Here is a 19,480-nt window from a genome sequence, read left to right as displayed (position 1 = left end):
GCAAAGAAATCTCGCACCCTTGTGCAAGAAAATCGGGCCTTTCAAAGTGAATGGGAAGAGGCGTATTTTCAAATTGAGGAAAACGGCAAAGCGAAATGCCTTCTGTGCCCTATAATAATAAACGGTGTAAAATCTTTCAACGTTAAGAGGCATTATAAAACACATGCGGGAAAATACGACGTCTATCAAGGTGAATCAAGGAAACGGAAGTTAGAATGTCTGAAAGCAGAGCGTAGCAAACAAGGAAAAATGTTTTTAAAAAAAAAAGAACCCGAAGAGGTAACAATAACATCATATAAGATCAGTCATCTATTGGCCAGCAATATGAAGCCATATTCTGATGGCGAAATTACGAAGCAGGCTATTGTTTTGTTTACCGAAGACAATTGTTCTCCTGCCATTCAGCAGAAAGCTAAAAAATTGCAGCTTAGCAATGATACAGTAACGCGTCGTGTCGATTGCATATCCCAAGATCTGCATGAGCAACTTATTCACAAGTCGCAAGATTTTTCTTACTACTCGCTTGCTCTTGACAGCACTAACGACATTACCGACATAGAGCAATTAGCTGTATTCATCCGGGGAGTCATGCCAGATTTCAAGATTTGCGAGGAGTTTCTTACTTTGCGATCTATTCATGGCACAACGAAGGGAACCGACATGTTTCGTGAATTTCATGCTACTCTTCAAGAAGCGCATTTAGACCCATCGAAATTATATTCATTGGCGACAGATGGCTGCCCAGCAATGCTCGGCAAAAATCTAGGTCTTCAAGGACTCGTCAACAAATGGCGTGCTGAACAGAATCTTGACGCTGTGACTTGGCAACACTGCATTATACACCAGGAAAGTCTTGTTGCTAAATCATTAAAGATGTCCAATGTGACAGATATAGTAATATCGACCGTAAATTGGATTCGAGCAAACGCACTTAACCATCGAAAATTCAAGGCTTTTCTCACCGATATTGATGCTGACCATGGAGACTTGATCATGTTCACCGCTGTACGATGGCTAAGCCGAGCTGCATGCCTCAAAAGATTTTACGCGCTACTTCCTGAGATTAAAATATTTGTCGAAGGAAAGAAAGACATCCCTCAGTTGGGAAACGAACACTGGGTTGCTGACTTGGCGTTCATGGTGGATATTACCTCACACCTGTCGTCACTAAATCGGAACTTACAAGGAAATAACAAGCTCTGTCACGCCTGGTACGGGACAGTGTCTGGTTTCATTGAGAAATTGTGTCTTTGGAGAAAGCACCTAGAGGAGGGTGTTACGACACATTTTGTAACGCTTTCAAACCACCGACAGAATGGATCATTCAAAACATATGACCAGGTTATTAGTACCTTGATTGACGGGTTTAAACGTCGAATAGAGGGAATGCATCATTCCGTACCCCTGATGAATATATTTTCAAACCCAATGGCAGTAGATGCCGCCACTGCCCCTGATATTTTTCAGATGGAACTGCTGGACTTGCAGTCCGATATAGAATTGCGACTGTTGTTTCAAAGCAATGGACTCCTTGAATTTTGGGGTGCTGTTCCTGAAGAAAAATACCCCAACCTGATAGCTAACGCATCGAAGAATGCCTGCATGTTCGGTTCAACCTATGTATGTGAAGCCCTTTTCAGCAAATTAGTGAGGATCAAAAGCAAATATCGCAACCGATTGACTGATCGTCATCTGAAACAGCTCTTGTGCACAGCTTCCTCCACGATGAAACCTCGTTATGACAAACTTGTGAAAAATCAAATTCAATTTCAAGTTTCGCACTAAGTTGCAAAATAGATAGTGATCACCACAGATTTAGCGTCACGCCTTGTTCATCCAAACTCAATTCACATGCTCTCGGAACTCAGAAAGATTGTGGATTAAGTCTCAATAAACATGTTGTGACGCTAAATCTGTGGTGATCACTATCTATTTACTATCTGGAAGAATGTAAATTGTAAATCATCCGCAATCGGCTTCAACGGTGAAGGGTATACCTCGGTATACCATCGGTGAAGGGACGTGGCTGGGTAACGTCGTTTCGGAAGTTGTCCGTATGGGGAGTGCCCGCTGTCACAGTGTCGTCTGGGGAAATTGTCGTATTTGTTTTGGCCGTCGCTGTTTGAGCCAATCGCGGTTTTGGCCGTCGCTGTTATGGCCGTCGCTGTTGTGGCCAGTCGGTGTTTTGGCCGTCGCTATTAAGGCCGTCGCTATTTTAGCCGTACACCATTTCGTTGATACCATTTTTGATGATATTTTTCTATTCTCAATAAATTACGTTATTCGTGCCATCATGCGGCTCCCGACAGAGTTGAGGTTCATAAAATGGCTCCCACAGTGAAAAAGCTTGAGAACCACTGCTATAGATCATTGGTACGGAATGAATGTCCTGATGATGATGACCACCGACCGTTAAAATGCTGCATGACGATGTAGGTAGTCCATGGTTAAAGATATTTTTGGTCCGTATATGACAGGGGTTGGAAGCCTATTTCGTCAAAGGAGCTATGTTTACCCTATATTTTCAATGGTGAATGTCAATCCACTACGACGTCACAAATGAATATTCGTGACGTCATGACTTTAAAAAAAAAGGAGTAAAAAAACATGTTTTAGACAAGGGCCCTGTTTTAAACATGTCTGTTTTAAATTGATTTTTGTTTTTAATGCAACCCTAGTCGCATCACGACTGAAACAAAGGGAGCATTGATATGCAAATTGCTTGTCGTGACCATGCAGTGTAGGCTAGGACGTTGGTCTGTACTTTTTAGTGGTTAATGACTGTATTCAAGCGGCCAATCATTTTATGTTTGCCAATTCCATAATAGGCGAGACTAGAATAAATGGAGTACCTAGAATAGAGCCCCAATATGATCAGTGATATTTTGACTTTTATCAAAATACACCAACCCAAACTCTGTCAACAAAAGGACTTCGTGTACCACCTAAAAATAGTACATTGAACGCTCTCTCATTCGAAATTCCGTGCTGGAGACGTGGTATTTTGTGATACGATTGTTGATATACAATGTTCTTTCCAATTCTCTGCTAGTTGCTGACGATTACCCCTTACGAGTGTCAGCCGAAAATATTCGGGTTTATTTCAATATGAATATACTATTCAATTGTATAGTGAAGTTCTGTACCTCCAAGAAACTCTTCAAATATTTCGTATTATGAATGGTTTTTATGATGAGGTATCCCACTGAGAGAAGGTATGGATTTATCTAGAACAGTGATTTTTAACCGGTTTTCCACGGGTTTGTAAAGGTTAAGAATATCTGATGAATCTGGTATATTCTGAATGGTTCAGCCCGCAAGTGATCAAAAGGATTGGATCCGCCCAAATTGAGTTTGACATCTCTGATATACAGTACATTTGACGAACATCCAATCTCCTAAATGTATCATAGCCGACGGGACCCTGTGTAGCACAATTGACAAAATACATCTATTTATTGGTGTAATTTAACGGGAACCTCGTAAAAAAGAATTCTTAATTCAAGATAACCCGTATGATATGACAGAGAACAAACTATATAATTTGACAGCGGCATTACTCAAGTAAGCCTATAGGAATGTATATAAATGGAATCTAGTGCGTCATCGAGATAAATGTCGTGCAAAAAACACTCCAAGCACTGTTCACAGACGCGGCAATGCGGCATATGATTAACGTATTGTAGAGTTTACGAACTTTCAATCCCATCTGCAAATTAAAGCGTAAAAAACCCTTCAAACAGCCAATATACTTCACCGTGTAAACTATCTCCAGTTAATCACAAATACTTATAACAATTGGATTCTCTGTTGACTAGTACAAAATCTGCAGTGACATTTCATTGCAGACTGTCGTGACGCAATCGGTATTGGGTTTCACGCTCATGACGACAAAAGTCCTATTATGTAACCCATTAAATCATAAGTAGATATGGAAACGACACCTAAGCTGCACACCGACATTTTGCACGATCGCAATCTAGCACGAATTTGTCAATGCAACATTCCGAAATATTGTATATAAGGGCTTACCTGGTGCAATGGTGCAAGTCGCCTTGAATGCACTACATTCGAGAACAGACCAGATGTATTAGGTATATCCCGTAACCTGTATGTCGATTAGGTTCCGATTATTGAAATTGTAGCTAAGTATGATATACATCGCATATATACTGTCGCCCTATGAGAGGTTGGTAAATCGTCGCAGTAATCGTCAAATCAGTCGTAATTCAAAAGGAATTTGCAGTATCCCCGCACAACTAAGTTAGGGTTGCCATACGTCCGGAATTTCCCGGACATGTCCGGAATTTCACTGAAAAAACTGCGTCCGGGAGGAATTTCTAAAATATGCCTAAATGTCCGGAATTTTGAAGGCTTGAAGCAGGCTCAGAAGTTTTTCGTAAATCCACATAAACAATATTATTTTCAAGCGTATTTATGCTATTCAAAATTCTTCCTCGCGTCGTTGCAACGTATAATGATATTAGTATGGGCACCAGGCACCACCCTCGTCAAAAATGCGATCAAAATAAATATAAATAACCACGATTTACTGAAATAAGTCTGATCGTAATTGCAATTATAAGCTAACGGTATATTCCTAGAGTTGGTTAAGGCCGATTGGATTCTTCAGTCACAGACAGTGGTTCCAAATCTTGAGGTCGTTTGCCTTTATCTGGGGATCGCGATGACTTTGGACGTAATCAGCTTTCTAGGCCGTGAGTGAGTTTAGGCAAGCTGAAGGTTTTTAGTAATCAGCTTATCAAGTTTTTAACTTTGCCACGGAACATTTTCAAGTTGGAAATGAGGTCGCAACCATAAAAGGTTGGAAATCACCGGATGTGCGACCTCTGGTGCATTGTATGAGCCTAATATATGGAAGAATCAATATTATTGACGGAATTCATATTATCTAAAATTTAACAACTAAATGCATATAGTAAGTGTCCAACAAGTTACATCGACCACCCTATGGTGGGCCCAAGATCAGTGCTTTTTTGGGGGGAAGGGGGCAGAAAATATGTTGTTTCGGACCTGATTAATACACATAACCAGCTGCGCCAACCTAACAAACAATATCCTGACAGGTCAGACACAATCCTGACAGGTCAGACACAGCCCGCCAGACGGTTTCATCCGGCCCATGGAGGAATTTATTGCATACCCTAGCAAGTAGAAATCACCAGAGCTCGCATTACAGATGACCCAATTCATGACCTATGTTCCACTTCAGTCCTGTATAGTGTATACCAGCTGCATCCCGCCGGCCAGATGGTTTCATCCGACCCGTGACGCACGCATTTTCAGCACATTTCTAACAAATGGCGATTCAGTGCTGTATAACCGACTATGATTCATGTTAAAAACAAGGGCATGGATTTTGAGGTAACATTTTGGAACCATTTGACTGGTCCCACCCGCGCGCGAGTGCTCTGAAGGTTTCAATCTGGCCCGCAACGCAAGTTGAGTTTGACACCCCTGGTGTATACACTCGATGAGCAATCCTTTGCTAGTGTGACGTCATATTGACGGACAATGTGTTAAACCTCATTTTGAAATCCGCTAGTGGGCACTAAAGAGTGTCCGGAATTCGCTCCACAGAAATATGGTAACCCTAAACTAAGTACGCTATTGAATCCCATGGTTTTTCACGCATTGATTGGTTTGCAAACAGATTTATTTATAACTAGCACTATGAAATTTACTTTGGTTGCAATCGTCCTTTATTCCGCACTGCAGTTGTCGCACGGTCAGACAGCGTGGCAGTTGGGAAAAAAGTTTAAAAAACTGGAATGTGTTCCAAGTAAGTTTCTGATAAATTGTCTATTTCCGTCGGCGGGAAATGTAACGCGATTTGTGACTCTTTAAGAAACTGGACACGAACACAGCGTCCGACCCTGCTACGATTTTGTCACCAAGAAGCTCGTTTCTCCAGATGACTGTACGTTACTGAAATATCAGCATTGCTGCATTCACGACTGCGCATGCGTAATGCGAGGAGGTAATGTACAGACCAGACTTCGACAAGGATAATTCTAGTTTTCATATTAGATAAACTAATGAGAACGAATGCCGATAATCTATTTCTAATCTAATTTGTGAAATTGGATTCCATCTCCAATTTTTTGCCAATTCAGTAATTCTAATTCTAATCGAATTTGGACAAGATAACAGTTTTCTAGTTATCCAATGTTAGGATAAGCATGTCTCTCAACGCTATTTCATTTATAGCCGGATATGATGTGCCTGATATTCCGAAGCGATTTGTCAAACCATCACCTATCAAGAAATCAGCGACCGTCGCGGTGACGCTGTTAGAAGGATGCACTCCGGGCGAGGAAAACCCAACTCCATCTAAAAAAACCGCGCCAAAACGCAGACGAAAGTGGCAGCCGAAGACAAACAGAAACGGGAAAGTCACGAAGAAACCGGCGCGAAAATGGGCGCCAAAGACAACTCCGAAAACCCCGTCGAGACCAGCGAGAAAATGGACTCCGAAAACGACGACCAAGAAACCGTGGGTGAAACCTCGAAGGCAGAACACTAGGGCCTGGAAACCAACGCCCGCACCGACAACCAAAAGGACGACCACCAAGCCGTGCAACAACTCGGGTTCTTCACTTAATATTTTCTCGCAGTTTTCCGACATGTTCAGTCAGTTCGGATTCAACGCCGGAGTGGAAGCGACCGATTGTTAACTTCATTTTATTTCACAGTCAGCGTTGAAGTATATATATAATATACATAGTGTCTGACGAAATGTTTCACTGACTCGCCAGCTGTACACTGAAATGAAACACGGCATCGTGCGTCCCGCGGTTATAATTACCATTCCGCTATTTTATGAGGGATGAAGCTACTCTTTTTCTGTATTTGTTTTGCATGTGTGCGTTGTTATTGAAATAAAAATTGTAAAACACTAATGCGGGAATTTGAACTTGTTGCTTCGTTGATAGAGGTCTTTTTGTTGCTTTCTTATTTGGTTTATCTTGCGCTCCAGCTGTATAGGCTAACTCGAACCGAGAACAATCTATAGATCGGTGCCCCATTTCCACGCTCTATAATAATTTACGTCCACACCGTCTACAGTGAGAAAACATTCGTTTATGACGAGTACATCTTAGTTGGGTCACAGTTAATGTTCAGGCCTAGGCAAATTGATATTAGTCTGGGATATTCGTCCCTAAACCAAACTTGAATGTCGAGGGCAGTGGTTCCTAAACTTTATCACCTTGTGGCACATTACAAATATTATGTAACGCTCGCGCCGCATATACACACAAAATTGAATAAAACATTTATTTTCGCGTTTAATTAGGGCTGTGAACCACTGGACTAACTGTTGAATGTATGCGACCATCCGCCCACCGACCAAATACAGCCTACTTAGATATTCACTGACTTCCTCAGACCCTTCATTTCCTATTCCGCTTGAAATAGTTTTCAGATGTCTTAGAAACTATTACTTCTACTTGTAACTAGGTAGCAGTAAAAGGCGTTACTTGTGCTACTTGAGGGGCAACGCCGCTTCCTTCGACCAACTCTAATTCATAGTAAAATATTACGGCAAATCAGAAACCACCAAAAATGTAAGCTGCTTGAATTTAGAACTGGCATTTAATCCTGCAAAACACTAGGGAAAAGCCTCGAAACCATATAAAACATCACTAGAAGTTAATCAATGCTCATCTCTGGGCTCTCTTCCAGCATAGAATACATGGTATTTGGTGTAGGTCATAAAATGTCCTTTGCCGAGATGGATCGACTGTCCTTGAACCGATGCATGTTTAATTGTTTATTTCTATTTTGCAGTAACACACACTTCAGGTTTCGTGTTGAGCTGTTAGTAAGCAGTCTCCATTCATCTGGTTGTCTATTATACACAATGCAAAAGAAGCCCTTTATACCATGGCAATAAACCAAAAGAAATAAAGCGTTCGGAGACAGCTTTCCTCGATTCCAATAAAATGGTACAGAATATGAAAACTGGAATATAAGAATTAGCATGATAAGTACAGGCGTAGATTAATAATGATAAATTCTTTCAAGTTATCATGATAAGCCCTTTTTTTGGAAAAGCAGATATCCTGTTTCTTTTAATGTTTCAAAACAAACTTAAAGGGGCACATATTTACGTCATGTACCGGAGCGAACAATTCTCTTCTACATAATATACCAGCAATACAATGTTTGTTGTTTGCAAACTTTTACGTTTTACGAAAGAGCAGTGTGCTGTCATCAAATGCATTGACCGATTAAGTCTGCAGGACAGATGCATAAAGATAGATAACGTAGGGAACTAAATTAGGTACGGAGCTACTAATGACAATCTTTAAATGAACAGTGGTATACAAAGATGATGACTGCTAAAATTAGTTGCATCCACGTATAAATTTATTTGTCGAAAGGAGGTCTTGATCGAAAGAAGATAGAGAACCACTGGATTCAAGATCACCGAAAACTCCGTTATTTTGTTCTATAACAACCCAGGTTTCATCATTATAGATGATTTTAATAACAATATTTGATTTGTTGCAGTTGTACGTTCACCGCAATGTCACTAGCGAAAGCCGAAATTTGATTAATTAAAATTAGTAAAATACATACCGTAAAAATTGACGTGATGGAGAAATTCTCCGCACAGAATCGGATTTAGCAACCTAATATTAGCCTAAATCAATCATCAAAATTTTGGAGGCAAATTTTTCTTGAAATTTGTAGATCAGTATAATTTTATGGGTCGAAAAGAGCTGCTGATTGAACGAAGATAGCGAATCACTGAATTCAAGTTCATCGAAAACTCACTCATTCTGTACTATAACAACCCAGGTTTCATGATGCATGATTTTAATAACAATATTTGATCTGTTGCTGTTGTATGCTAACCGTGATATCACTAACGAAAGCCTAAATTTGATTAATTTACGAAAATGGGAAAAATACATACTGACAAAATTTGACGTGATAGAGAAATTCTGAGCACAGAATCAGATTCAGCAACCGTAAATTAGCCTAAACCGATCATTAAAATTTTTGGCGCAATTTTTTTTCGAAATTTGTAGATCAGTGTAATAGATCGCCTAGGACCCTAGCTCAATGTGGGTGTCTGATTCTAAAGACTACTCCGAGTCGTTTCGAGACCTTCCTATACCTTTTCATTGCATCGCAGTGTTCTGGTGTTTTGAATTGATGAAATTATTTAATCTGATACTGATATATACTATGTCGGTGGCAGGTAAATCATATTAGCATTTCAATTTTAAGTCCTGAGACTATATAGTATTGTACGATGTTTTACGAGACGAGCTGTCTGGGGAAGCCCGCCATGCGTCTCCTAATTATAGATTCTCAAGTAAAACCGTAGAGCGCCTTCTCGCGACCAATAGCAACCATGCCAAAAAGTCATTTGATGAGCCTTTCTTTTCATATCGCGGGGATTCCATATATTGTAGTGCAATGTGACTTTACCTGAAACATTTAGAACAAATTTATGTCAATGTATTGCATGTTTCAGCGTGTTTTGCTAACCATAGCTTATGTGATACGGCACCGATGGAAACGATGTCATAAAGTACGTTTTCTCGGCATTAATTGACTGCGAAAGACTTTCGATGTATTCTCTGCGTGCTTGGTAGAGTTTTTTCCTGTTAGAACGTATAGGTAGATCAGTCGTACCAATTTAAGCAATTAAAATACATATTTCAATTAGCTTCGTTTTAAAAATCAGCGAATTTATGATGTAAGATTTTCAACTTTGGTCAGCATATTTCCATGCCAAATTTAATAACTTATCCGAAATATCCTTACAAATTCTGTGATATGAAATCAATACACCGTCGAAAATATATCAGCACTCGCTGACAATAGCAATCAAAACCCTCATCACTGAAGCGTTGGCTGAACATAAAAATTTAACATGCATCAGAGGTGTTCAAAGTAGTCACCGTCGCTACTCAAGTACAAGTAGAAGTAACGCTGAAATGTCTACTCAAGTAGAAGTAGGAGTGATGGTTCACGAGTAAGTAAGTAGGTAGGTATTCTACCCCTATTTGTGCCTAAAAAACTGAAAACTGTTAAGTAGAAGTAGAAGTAGTCTAAAATCATAACTACTTAATAAGTAGTGCGAGTAGGCAAAATCTACTTCAAGTACTTGAAAAGTAGAGGTACTTCGTTACTGACCACCTCTGACATGCATGGAGAGTGGAGACACAAAATGGCAAAAATGTTGTGAGCATCTCGTCATGTTATACCTTGATTCCTTCAGTACCACCAACAAAGCACGACAGAGTAGCTTTATCGAAATGAAGTTAGAAAACGGAATACTTGGAAAATTTTATTTGAGCATGGAAGTGACTAACCGTTTGACATCACGAAATAGCATGTTGTGACAAAATCCAACACAAAATTTTACGACGTCAGTTTTCAAGTAAGTATAAACAAGTTATAAGAGAATCTTGTGCGTCATCACGATAAAAAAAAACTCATTTCAAGCAGCTATCATATATAGGCCACTTGGAACTGCGACATATGATTAATGTGCAATTTATGGACTTTCGATGGCGGCCTCAAATTATAACGTAGTGTTCACTTGCTAGTGCTTTACTCTATAAATGTTCATGAGCGATATAATTTATCTCGGGTAAATCGCTAATACATGCGACAATGGTTGCTCTATTAATTTGAAATCGATCTCCAGTGACATTTCATGCTTCAGATTGCATCTATAGAGCTGAGTTCCGGGTCATAACGGAAATGCCTATTCTATAATATATAATTCTTAAATACGGCGTTAAATCTGCAATTGCGCAGGATTTGATGAAAATTTAGCAACTTTTGTCGATTCCTCATACCCTATCGGCCTTGCACGTTGCAAATTGACCCCACCCTATATATTTAATAGGGATGGTGTGAACGTGAGGTTCACGTTCGCGTTCTGTGTGTGAACCTCCGAAATTTAGAGGTTCGCGTTCACAAACGAACCTTGGTAGGTTCTGCACTGTGAACCTTTTTCATGTATTACAATTTTCACTTCATTATGACATCTTTGGTTGAAATTTATTGCCTGTCAACTGCGAGCCACTCTATGCGTGGCGCTGGCAGCATAAAAAACAATTAACACTGAACGACCATGCACATTGAAAATCTCAAAAATTCTACTTGCTTAGTGACAAATGTTTGCTCGAAATATCCAGCTTTCCGTTTGTGAATATTTAGTGACTCTCTGATGTGAGCTTGACCTGCAATCACACAAGATCAAGAAGGAAATACGCTACATGTAGGTACTCAATTAGCCAGGGATATCCATGACTTAGCGAATGATGCTTATTCAACCAATCAATGAAACTGATATCGTTGTCTGATGTAAAAAAAATCTAGCTGCCGTACGGGGTCAATCTTGATTTCATGTGTTTATTGTATCATAAAAAACAAATCCTTGCAATTGGGGTGTTGGCTACTGCTATATAACTTGTTAATGGGGTAATATCGGTAGCAAGTATAGAAACCCGTTTTACGCTCTGCGCAATATCAACGTAGCAATACTCAGACGCCGAATGCATTGTCTGGTCTGGCGTAGACCGTTAAGTCGTAAGCTTATATTCCCTTGCAAGTCCTCGTCTAAATTGTTGGCAAAGCGACGGAAGATATTGATTTTATGGGATCATTATATGATTTGATTGCCCCAGTTGATACACTTGACGACGTTTGTCGACGTTTACATTGTTATAGGCTATCACATCACTGAAATGTAAGTTTGGAATTAGCAATATGACGTCACGTGACGTCATGCGGTTCATGTTCGCGTTCACACAGAACCTTTCAAAAAGGTTCGCGTTCACACGAACCTGAACCTTTCTGGGGTTCACACCATCCTTAATATTTAACCAATACTATGCACAAGGAGAATGGAAAGAGCACTACACTCCCATGCACCTTAAAATTGTATATAGGATTGTCCATTATTTGCAGCTATAATGGTACATCATTCCTAACACTGATCAAACACATGCAAAATTAACTTTGTCGATACGCAGCGTCATCCCATTGCCGATTGTGTGTTAGTAACAAAAATGGCACTGGGAGTTTTGAAAGTTCTCGACATGTAGTCTGAGACTTCAATTTTTCTTGTCTCTAGATTTGGAAGGTTCCCGAATTTTCATTTAGCCCTCTTGAAAGTCGCTTTACTTCAGCTTGTACTCAAATTAATGGCATCAATATTTGCAGTTTACTTGAGTACAGATCCTGTGACGGCTTTTAACCTCCTGCATGTGATGGACGCGGCAATGCTCATAATATGGTGTTTGCACTGTGCAGGCAAAGGCAACTATATTATTTGATATGATAACACACGTATCTAATTCATTTCCGAATCGTGAGAAGATTTTTAAGATAGATATACGAAAAGATTAAATTGGCATCGATGGCAACAGGATGCATCAGTCAACAAGAAATTCGATCAGGATCTCGACGAGGCGAAATTGTTTTAATGAAGCATGCTATATGCTCTTACTTTTTCTCTCCCCGACAATTATGACGAGATGTGACATCACAGTGACTAAAATTCAAAAGAGAGTGGTCTTCGATAACGTGGTTGCAACGACTGCATGTAAACATATAGGCGTCATTCGTGCGGCGCTGTAATTCTTAAGAAGTGATATTGTGTATAGATAGGGGTATCAGCAAGCATATCCAGTGCCCCATCAGGTGCATGTTATCTAGGCTTACCATATTTTGGAAATCTAAAAAGAGGACACTTTTTCAGAAATTTGAGACTTGCAAAACTGGAGTAGAATTCTCAAAAACCGGTGAATTTTTCCCACTTTGTGACCGGTTGACTAAAAAATAAAAAAATAAAAAAAAAGGTCATCACTTCGCGCTCAGAGCTCAAAATACCGTTTTTTTCTGCGCATTGCTAGGTGGATGACTAAAAAAAAAGGTCATCTCTCCGCTCGGAGCTCAATATAGCGTTTTTCGCTCCGAAATACCCTCCGGAGCGTCACTTCTGTGCTAATTTACGGCATATCACTCGCAATTTGCTCTAAATCTGACCTAAATTTTCAAAAAAGAGGACAAAATCTCAAAAAAGAGGACAAAAGGCCGTCCTCCGAGGACACTTTCAAAAAAGCCAAAAAAGAGGACAAATCCTCTTAAAAGAGGACGTATGGTAAGCCTAATGTTATCAAGCTTGACAACGTAACATTCTGATTAAAGCCATACCGAATCGATATATCACGTATACTGTATAGCAGCCATTGTCTCTAAGATACGATTGACCGGTCACCATACGCTTGGATGCTTCTGGAATAATCCAGTCGGGAAGACTTGAATGAATGTGCGCTTCATAAATCAGGAATTCTTCATTCAATTATTTTCCGCTGCAGTCAATTGCCGACAGGCGGCATGCTGAATAAGAATCGCTGTTACTCGATCGATCAAAGTAAATTTGTCGATATTACTTGACCGCACAGGAAATTGGATTGTCGTTCATAAATGGTCGTTGTCCTCAGAAATTACTTCGGTCTATACTGCAGCAAATAACCCCCAGCACACAGACTGGGTCATTGGTTCCATATTGAGTTGAATGCTTTTATTTATATTACGATATCCGTTAGCTCTGACCTCGAATCCTTATCATAATGCACAAAACTTTTTAGTATTTTGCCTTCTCTCAATATTGTTGTTACGAATCAATAAAGAAGCATCCGGTTTTTGAATGAATATAATAACAAGTGCGGTACGGGAATCGTGCATGCTCACGGCCTCCGTCTCAGTGCGTCTTTGAAATATATTATCCCATACAAATGCCGCCTTTGCGGTGCATGGGCCGGTAACGCCAGGTTATTTTACGAGTGTAGGCAGGAAAGGAAGGCATACATTCCTCAGGCACCGGCGGGTGGGGGTGGGGGGGGGGTAGTAGAAGTAGTTGCAACAGTCAACACCTCATATGCCGTATTATGATCAGAAATGTAGTTTGCTTCCGCTCATCAGATATGATTTAATGAGCGTGACAATTCGACACAGCACGGCGATAGAATCGTATGCGACTCGCCTTTGATCGTAAACATATGAATTTGAGAATTATATAGGCCTTCTGCAACAAACTATAGGGTACCGCTTAGGCCTACCTTGTGTAACTATCAGAAGAAAATAAATCGCTCATAAAAACTAGCCATGAATCGTGAATGTCCCGTCAATAGAATGTAAATGTCAAATGCAGTCATGACGTGCTTGAACTAATAATAGGAATCAGTATCGATGCCCACTTCGGACAACGGCTTTTATGTATGTTATATGAAATAGCAAGCGCTTTTTGGATTTGAATTATCGCTAACGAAATCTTTTGGTATAGTATAGCTTGATGATTCGAAAATTTAATGTTTGTTGACAAAACAGTGTTTATCCCTGAAAAACAATCCATGACTTGCATCGAGCATTGACTTATGACGTAGGACGACTCCATCCATTTTGAGACGGTTTCACTCCACCCGAATTATTATCGATGCTCAATAGATCTAGATAGCAAAGGAAATGTTATACGCAATTTTAAGCGTCACCCCAAAGGTCTGCGGCAGTGCAAGGATTATTTATGAAATACTGCACTTTCAAATAAAAGCACCTATACACACAAAGATGACTAAAGTCACGTTTTATGAATGACTTGCCCGACACGGCATATGAGAAATATGGTATCATTCGTGACTCGGAGACGACTTTTCGAGTCAATTGTCAAGTCATTAAATGTACTAATTCTCAAAGCATTCAGAACCTGCCAGCTGCACTCGTGATTTTCATTAACAATAATCTTATATTTACCGGATTCCATTTCCGTTTACTTCTTCCATGTAGTTAACTCCAGAAGTAGCGAAGAAAAAAGAACAGATTGAGCATGCCCTTAACTACTGATTCCGGTCTGCGTAGTCGGAATACGGAAATGATGAAGATAATAATCTATAAGCTTGCACTTTTATACGACGATCTAAATTCCTTTTGGGTTTCCGTGCACAGAAAGTCATATTTCGAGTCTGTTGAACGTAATGGAGATATTAACATTTGTAGTCATTGCGACTGGGCTGCTGATTGAGATCTCCCACGGTCAAACGGCATGGCAATTGAGTAAAAAGTTTAAAGATATGCAATGCACTCCAAGTCAGTATAAATGAATAATATGTGAGTCTTACCATTCTCTAATATGTTTTTCTTCAGAGATTGGACATGAGGAGCATATCGAACCGTGCTACAATTTTATCACCAAGAAACTGGTACCGCCGTCAGACTGTGACCTCATGAAGAACCAGCACTGCTGCATATATAATTGCCGGTGCATCATGAGAGGCGGTGAGACCACTATCGCTCTGCGTCAGACTTGTACAAATGTATACAAACTATCAATCCAGTTAATTGACGGTCAACTAACCACCGGTCCTATAATTCTAGTTGTACACTTAAAAATAATTAGGTGTCGAATAACTCGAAAACACACGTCGTCGTTTGGCTTGAATCATGATACAGGCGTTCTGTTTCGTTATGTTCTTGCAGCCATAGCAGGTATCACTATACTAACAGTGGAGTAGCCGGGGGGTTTGGGGGTCGAAACCCCTCCCGTTTCAAACCTGTACTGATGTTCATGTGGAACGCCGATCCGATTCCGATAAGTTAAAAATTAATAAGTTGCTTCGGTATTGAATCTGTTTGGTTATTCGTGTCTGGGTTGGTTCGTTGCGAATTTTTATGTAGGTCATTGGTTCTAGTTCTAATTGAGAGGTTTAAAAGTGAGTAGTTCTAGTTTTAGTCGCTAGCTTTGAAAAGTGATTACTACTGAATCTAGTTCTGCTTGCGCATTTTGAAGATCCGGTAGTTTGTACAAGTGTGCTCTGCGCCTCTATAGACCGATTTTGAAACTGTCTTGCGTTCACAGCTGGGCACGAAGTTCCTGAGATTCCGAAACGATTCAAACGACCGGAGACATCATCCGATTCTGATGAGATAGAAGTAATCGAGGGTTGTATTCCGATAACGTCGGAAAAGAAGGCGTCGACTACTGGCGAACTTGTTGGGAAAACTTCGAAAGTTACTGATGCAGGGGACGACAACAAGCAGGAGCACAAACGAAAATGGAAACCGGCATCGGCTCCCAAAACAACAACTACCGCTAAACCGGCACGGAAACGTAAATTTACGCCGACCCAAAAGCCAAAGAAAAAAAGATGTACAACGACGGCTTCCTCCTCCGCTTTCCATTCATCGTTCGCGAGCATTTTCTCGCACTTCGGATTCAACCTCGTCAGTAACACGAATGACAATGACTGTTAGAGTAGTGTTTCTTTACCTTTTTCTAGCGCGGACCCTTAAAAGTTTATTAGGTGATTGCTTGGGTCCCTAACCTTGGAATTTGGGAAGCTGGTGACTAAACAAATGTCATCACTTCCTCCCAGCCCTAATCATAGCCTTACAATACCATCCGGTCTAATTGTTGCCTACAAAGGTACTTGGCGGCTAACAGTCAAAAATAATGTCAGATATTATCAAGGAAACTGTAGTGCACCCCAGGCCTTTCATGGACCCCTTAGAAATAGTCAGCGGGCCCCCAATATATCCACGGACCCCAAGTTAAGGATCCATGTGCTATGGAGTGTTGGGGAGATTGCGATGGATCGGAATCGCTACCTGCGAAATTAAGGGTGTCTTTTTTGGGTGGTTGAAGCACTGCAAACCACAGTCACCTGGACTCGGAACATCACATGTCGTCAACTCTCTATAAAATCAATTCGCTGTCAAAATGGTTGTATCTTTACCCCCCTTAATTTTGCATATTCACTGATTTGTGTTCTGTTTTTTTTTTGTGTGTGTGCGTGTTTGCTTGACCCATTATATCATGATATCTGGAACTGAAACTAAGTGCGTTTTATAGGAAACGAAAAAACGTTTCACGTTCGCAATTCCATTATCAATGAATAATGAATATTTACGAGCTGATAAATATTGCACAACACATTCTTCGTTAGATATTAGAAGAGAAAGTATCTACATTCAGTATTGTATGTCTGCGTCGAATTTTGTTAACCAGTCTATCATCTCCGCGTCGACAAAGCATTTTTAATCCTGCGTGTTGTAAATAGACCTTTTAAGTTTGTTATTGTTATTCTCTCCATAAATACATTGGAAACATAACAACAACAAGTATGTATTTGTCGTGTAAGTAAAATATAATCAACTGGCATCTATACTTGCTTCCGTTTTGTATATACCCAAATATTTTGATGTTAACGGTAGTTTGTACTTATAAATGCCATCAAGATTTCTAAAACAGGGATATCAAGGAATTGTGACGCTGGGTATAGTCCTGTAGTACTATTTCGAACCCTATCTTACATATAACGTGATCGAATCCGAAATAAATCGTCAGTGTGCGCGAGATCTAAATGATTTAAGTTGGGGTATCAAGTTTATTATGTAAGAGAAGAAGTTCACCACACAAATGCTTTCAATAAAAACATACTGGTACTCAAAACCGTGATACGATCTTTAGCTAACGGATAATTACAGGATATTAGTCATAGCGATTACGAACTTTCAGGAAGAAACCGTAATGCTGGATGTTCATTTCTGGTTATGCCATAATGCGGATGTAATAATTCTTTTCCTTCACTTTTGTCATGCGACTAAGCACGTACATTAGGAAATGTCCTGAAATTCTTCAATATTCTGACTTGGTGCCATGCTGTGCAAAATATATATCCACATGGTCACCGGTGTCGTGCGAGTGGTAAACAATAGCTGCGATAATTCCTCGAGTGATATAATATTTCTCATACCTTTTCTCGCTTTGTTAAACGCTTTGTTGAAAAGTCGGAATACACATCTGAAATTCCCATTATTATTCTGTTGGTTTTGTCAATGCTGCTGATGCGGTTGCTGCTGCCTTTTCGGTAATTGATATCGTAGAGAATATTATTCAGTATAGGCCTATTTGTTAGTTGGATTGTTATCAATTACACGCTAGTTTTGATTTTTCAAATAAAAGCAATTCTTCGAAAAATTCGAGAACATCGGACCAGGAACTTTTTTGGCACCCCGAAATGTCAATACTCGGCCATGCCCATTTCGCCGTGAGTTACAGCTGTAATTATGTATACTATACTAACATATTTGTTACCCTTCACGTATACTTTTAGTACGGTCATTTCACGTTAGTTTCGGTGCATACAAATGATCATTCTCTTTCAAATTGCTGTGTGGAAATGTGCTTCTGATTACAGTATCTACCGAGCCTTTCTTCCGAATGAGATAAACAAAACGGCCGAAGTAAGAAAATAGTGTATTCCTCCTGTTAAACTATTAAAATTGCACATGTCTTTCGGAAATTTCGATCATGAAACGTTTACTTAAATCGAATCATCTCGCCGACTTATAATTGTAATGAAATCGAGTGGAAACTATTAATCATGGGTGCTATTCTCAATACTTTGTATCACTCATATAGAGTGATAATTGTTGTTTCGAAGACTGGTGCCTTCACTTCGAGACCCTGCAGTTGTTACAGAAACAGGGTAGCCTACACTTACAGTGTGCGGTGAGAATGATGAAGAAATTTACTTTTAAATGATGGGGAAATACGGCATATATATGATATAATCCATTTTAATACATCCTATGGCTGTATCTGGGAAACTGTATGCCAGGTTGCAATATCTCAGCCGTAATCGTTTGAATAAATTCCAATGCAGCAGTTAGAGAGAATCCATTTCTAACGTTTTGGGAGTTTATCTAGGCTTCTCCTCGCCATCTGATCCGCGTAAGCGGTGTCTGGCTAGAAGTGGGATGCGCTACAAGTTATCAGCAACGAAATCAGAATAAAGTCTATATCGGTCAGTTGAAAATGACCATTGTTGTCGGAAAACAACACGAATATCACAAACATCAGCCGAGTTAGACATATGTACGATGGAGGTACCAAGGTCTTATGCTCAATCCACCGTACAGTATGTCAACAGCTAAAGTTAGAGGACATTATTCTATATCTGATAATCCCTCAACAGATGTATCGATCGGTTTGGACTGAAATGTATTCTTTAGTTACCTGTAGGCCTACAGCAACTTGTTTCTTTTATTGCAGGTGTCGTATTTATGAGTCCTGGAGAACGTTATTTCACCACAGTCAGATTTATTTGTAACACCGTAGTTTTAAGTCCCTGCTAAGAGACAAGTAGGCACCTGTTATATAGAATAGATCGTTTTCGGACAGTGAGCCTTTCTCTGCTAATCGTATGGAATACAAAATCACCAAGTTTTATGAATGTGAAACGAAAATTCGGATCAAAGTTTGTCGTTGGAAATTTTCTATAACCACCAGAGTATTGTGGAGGTTGCGTGCTCGCTTATCGGAGACCAATCCTCCCGGAAATAGGCTACAGCCACGATATATATATGCCATCCGTCGTGTCTCTGACGTGTCGGAACACCATATTTTGTACGACGATGGTGC

General features: G+C 39.9%; 2 protein-coding genes and 1 long non-coding RNA gene across 3 annotated transcripts in view; all 3 read left to right on the top strand.

Annotated features, from left to right (window-relative positions):
- Positions 1 to 19,480, top strand: part of LOC145443756 (uncharacterized) — a 232,157-nt gene that overhangs the window by 103,640 nt on the left and 109,037 nt on the right. The gene's annotated exons all lie outside the window — the stretch shown is intronic.
- Positions 5,641 to 6,937, top strand: LOC145443592 (uncharacterized). Its single transcript, XM_080321536.1, has 3 exons — positions 5,641 to 5,803; positions 5,870 to 6,001; positions 6,232 to 6,937. Exons 1-3 carry the CDS (start codon positions 5,641 to 5,643, stop codon positions 6,696 to 6,698), a joined length of 762 nt encoding a protein of 253 aa, XP_080177662.1. The 3' UTR covers positions 6,699 to 6,937.
- On the top strand, positions 14,983 to 16,508 carry LOC145442463 (uncharacterized). Its single transcript, XM_080320381.1, has 3 exons — positions 14,983 to 15,144; positions 15,202 to 15,333; positions 15,914 to 16,508. The coding sequence occupies exons 1-3, from the start codon at positions 15,033 to 15,035 to the stop codon at positions 16,306 to 16,308; spliced, it is 639 nt and encodes a 212-aa protein (XP_080176507.1). The 5' UTR covers positions 14,983 to 15,032; the 3' UTR covers positions 16,309 to 16,508.

Source organism: Botryllus schlosseri, chromosome 7, assembly GCF_051294905.1.
Source record: "Botryllus schlosseri isolate E-star chromosome 7, Bs_hap1, whole genome shotgun sequence".
NCBI classification, from domain to species: domain Eukaryota; kingdom Metazoa; phylum Chordata; class Ascidiacea; order Stolidobranchia; family Styelidae; genus Botryllus; species Botryllus schlosseri.
This window is presented reverse-complemented; position numbering and strand designations above follow the sequence as displayed.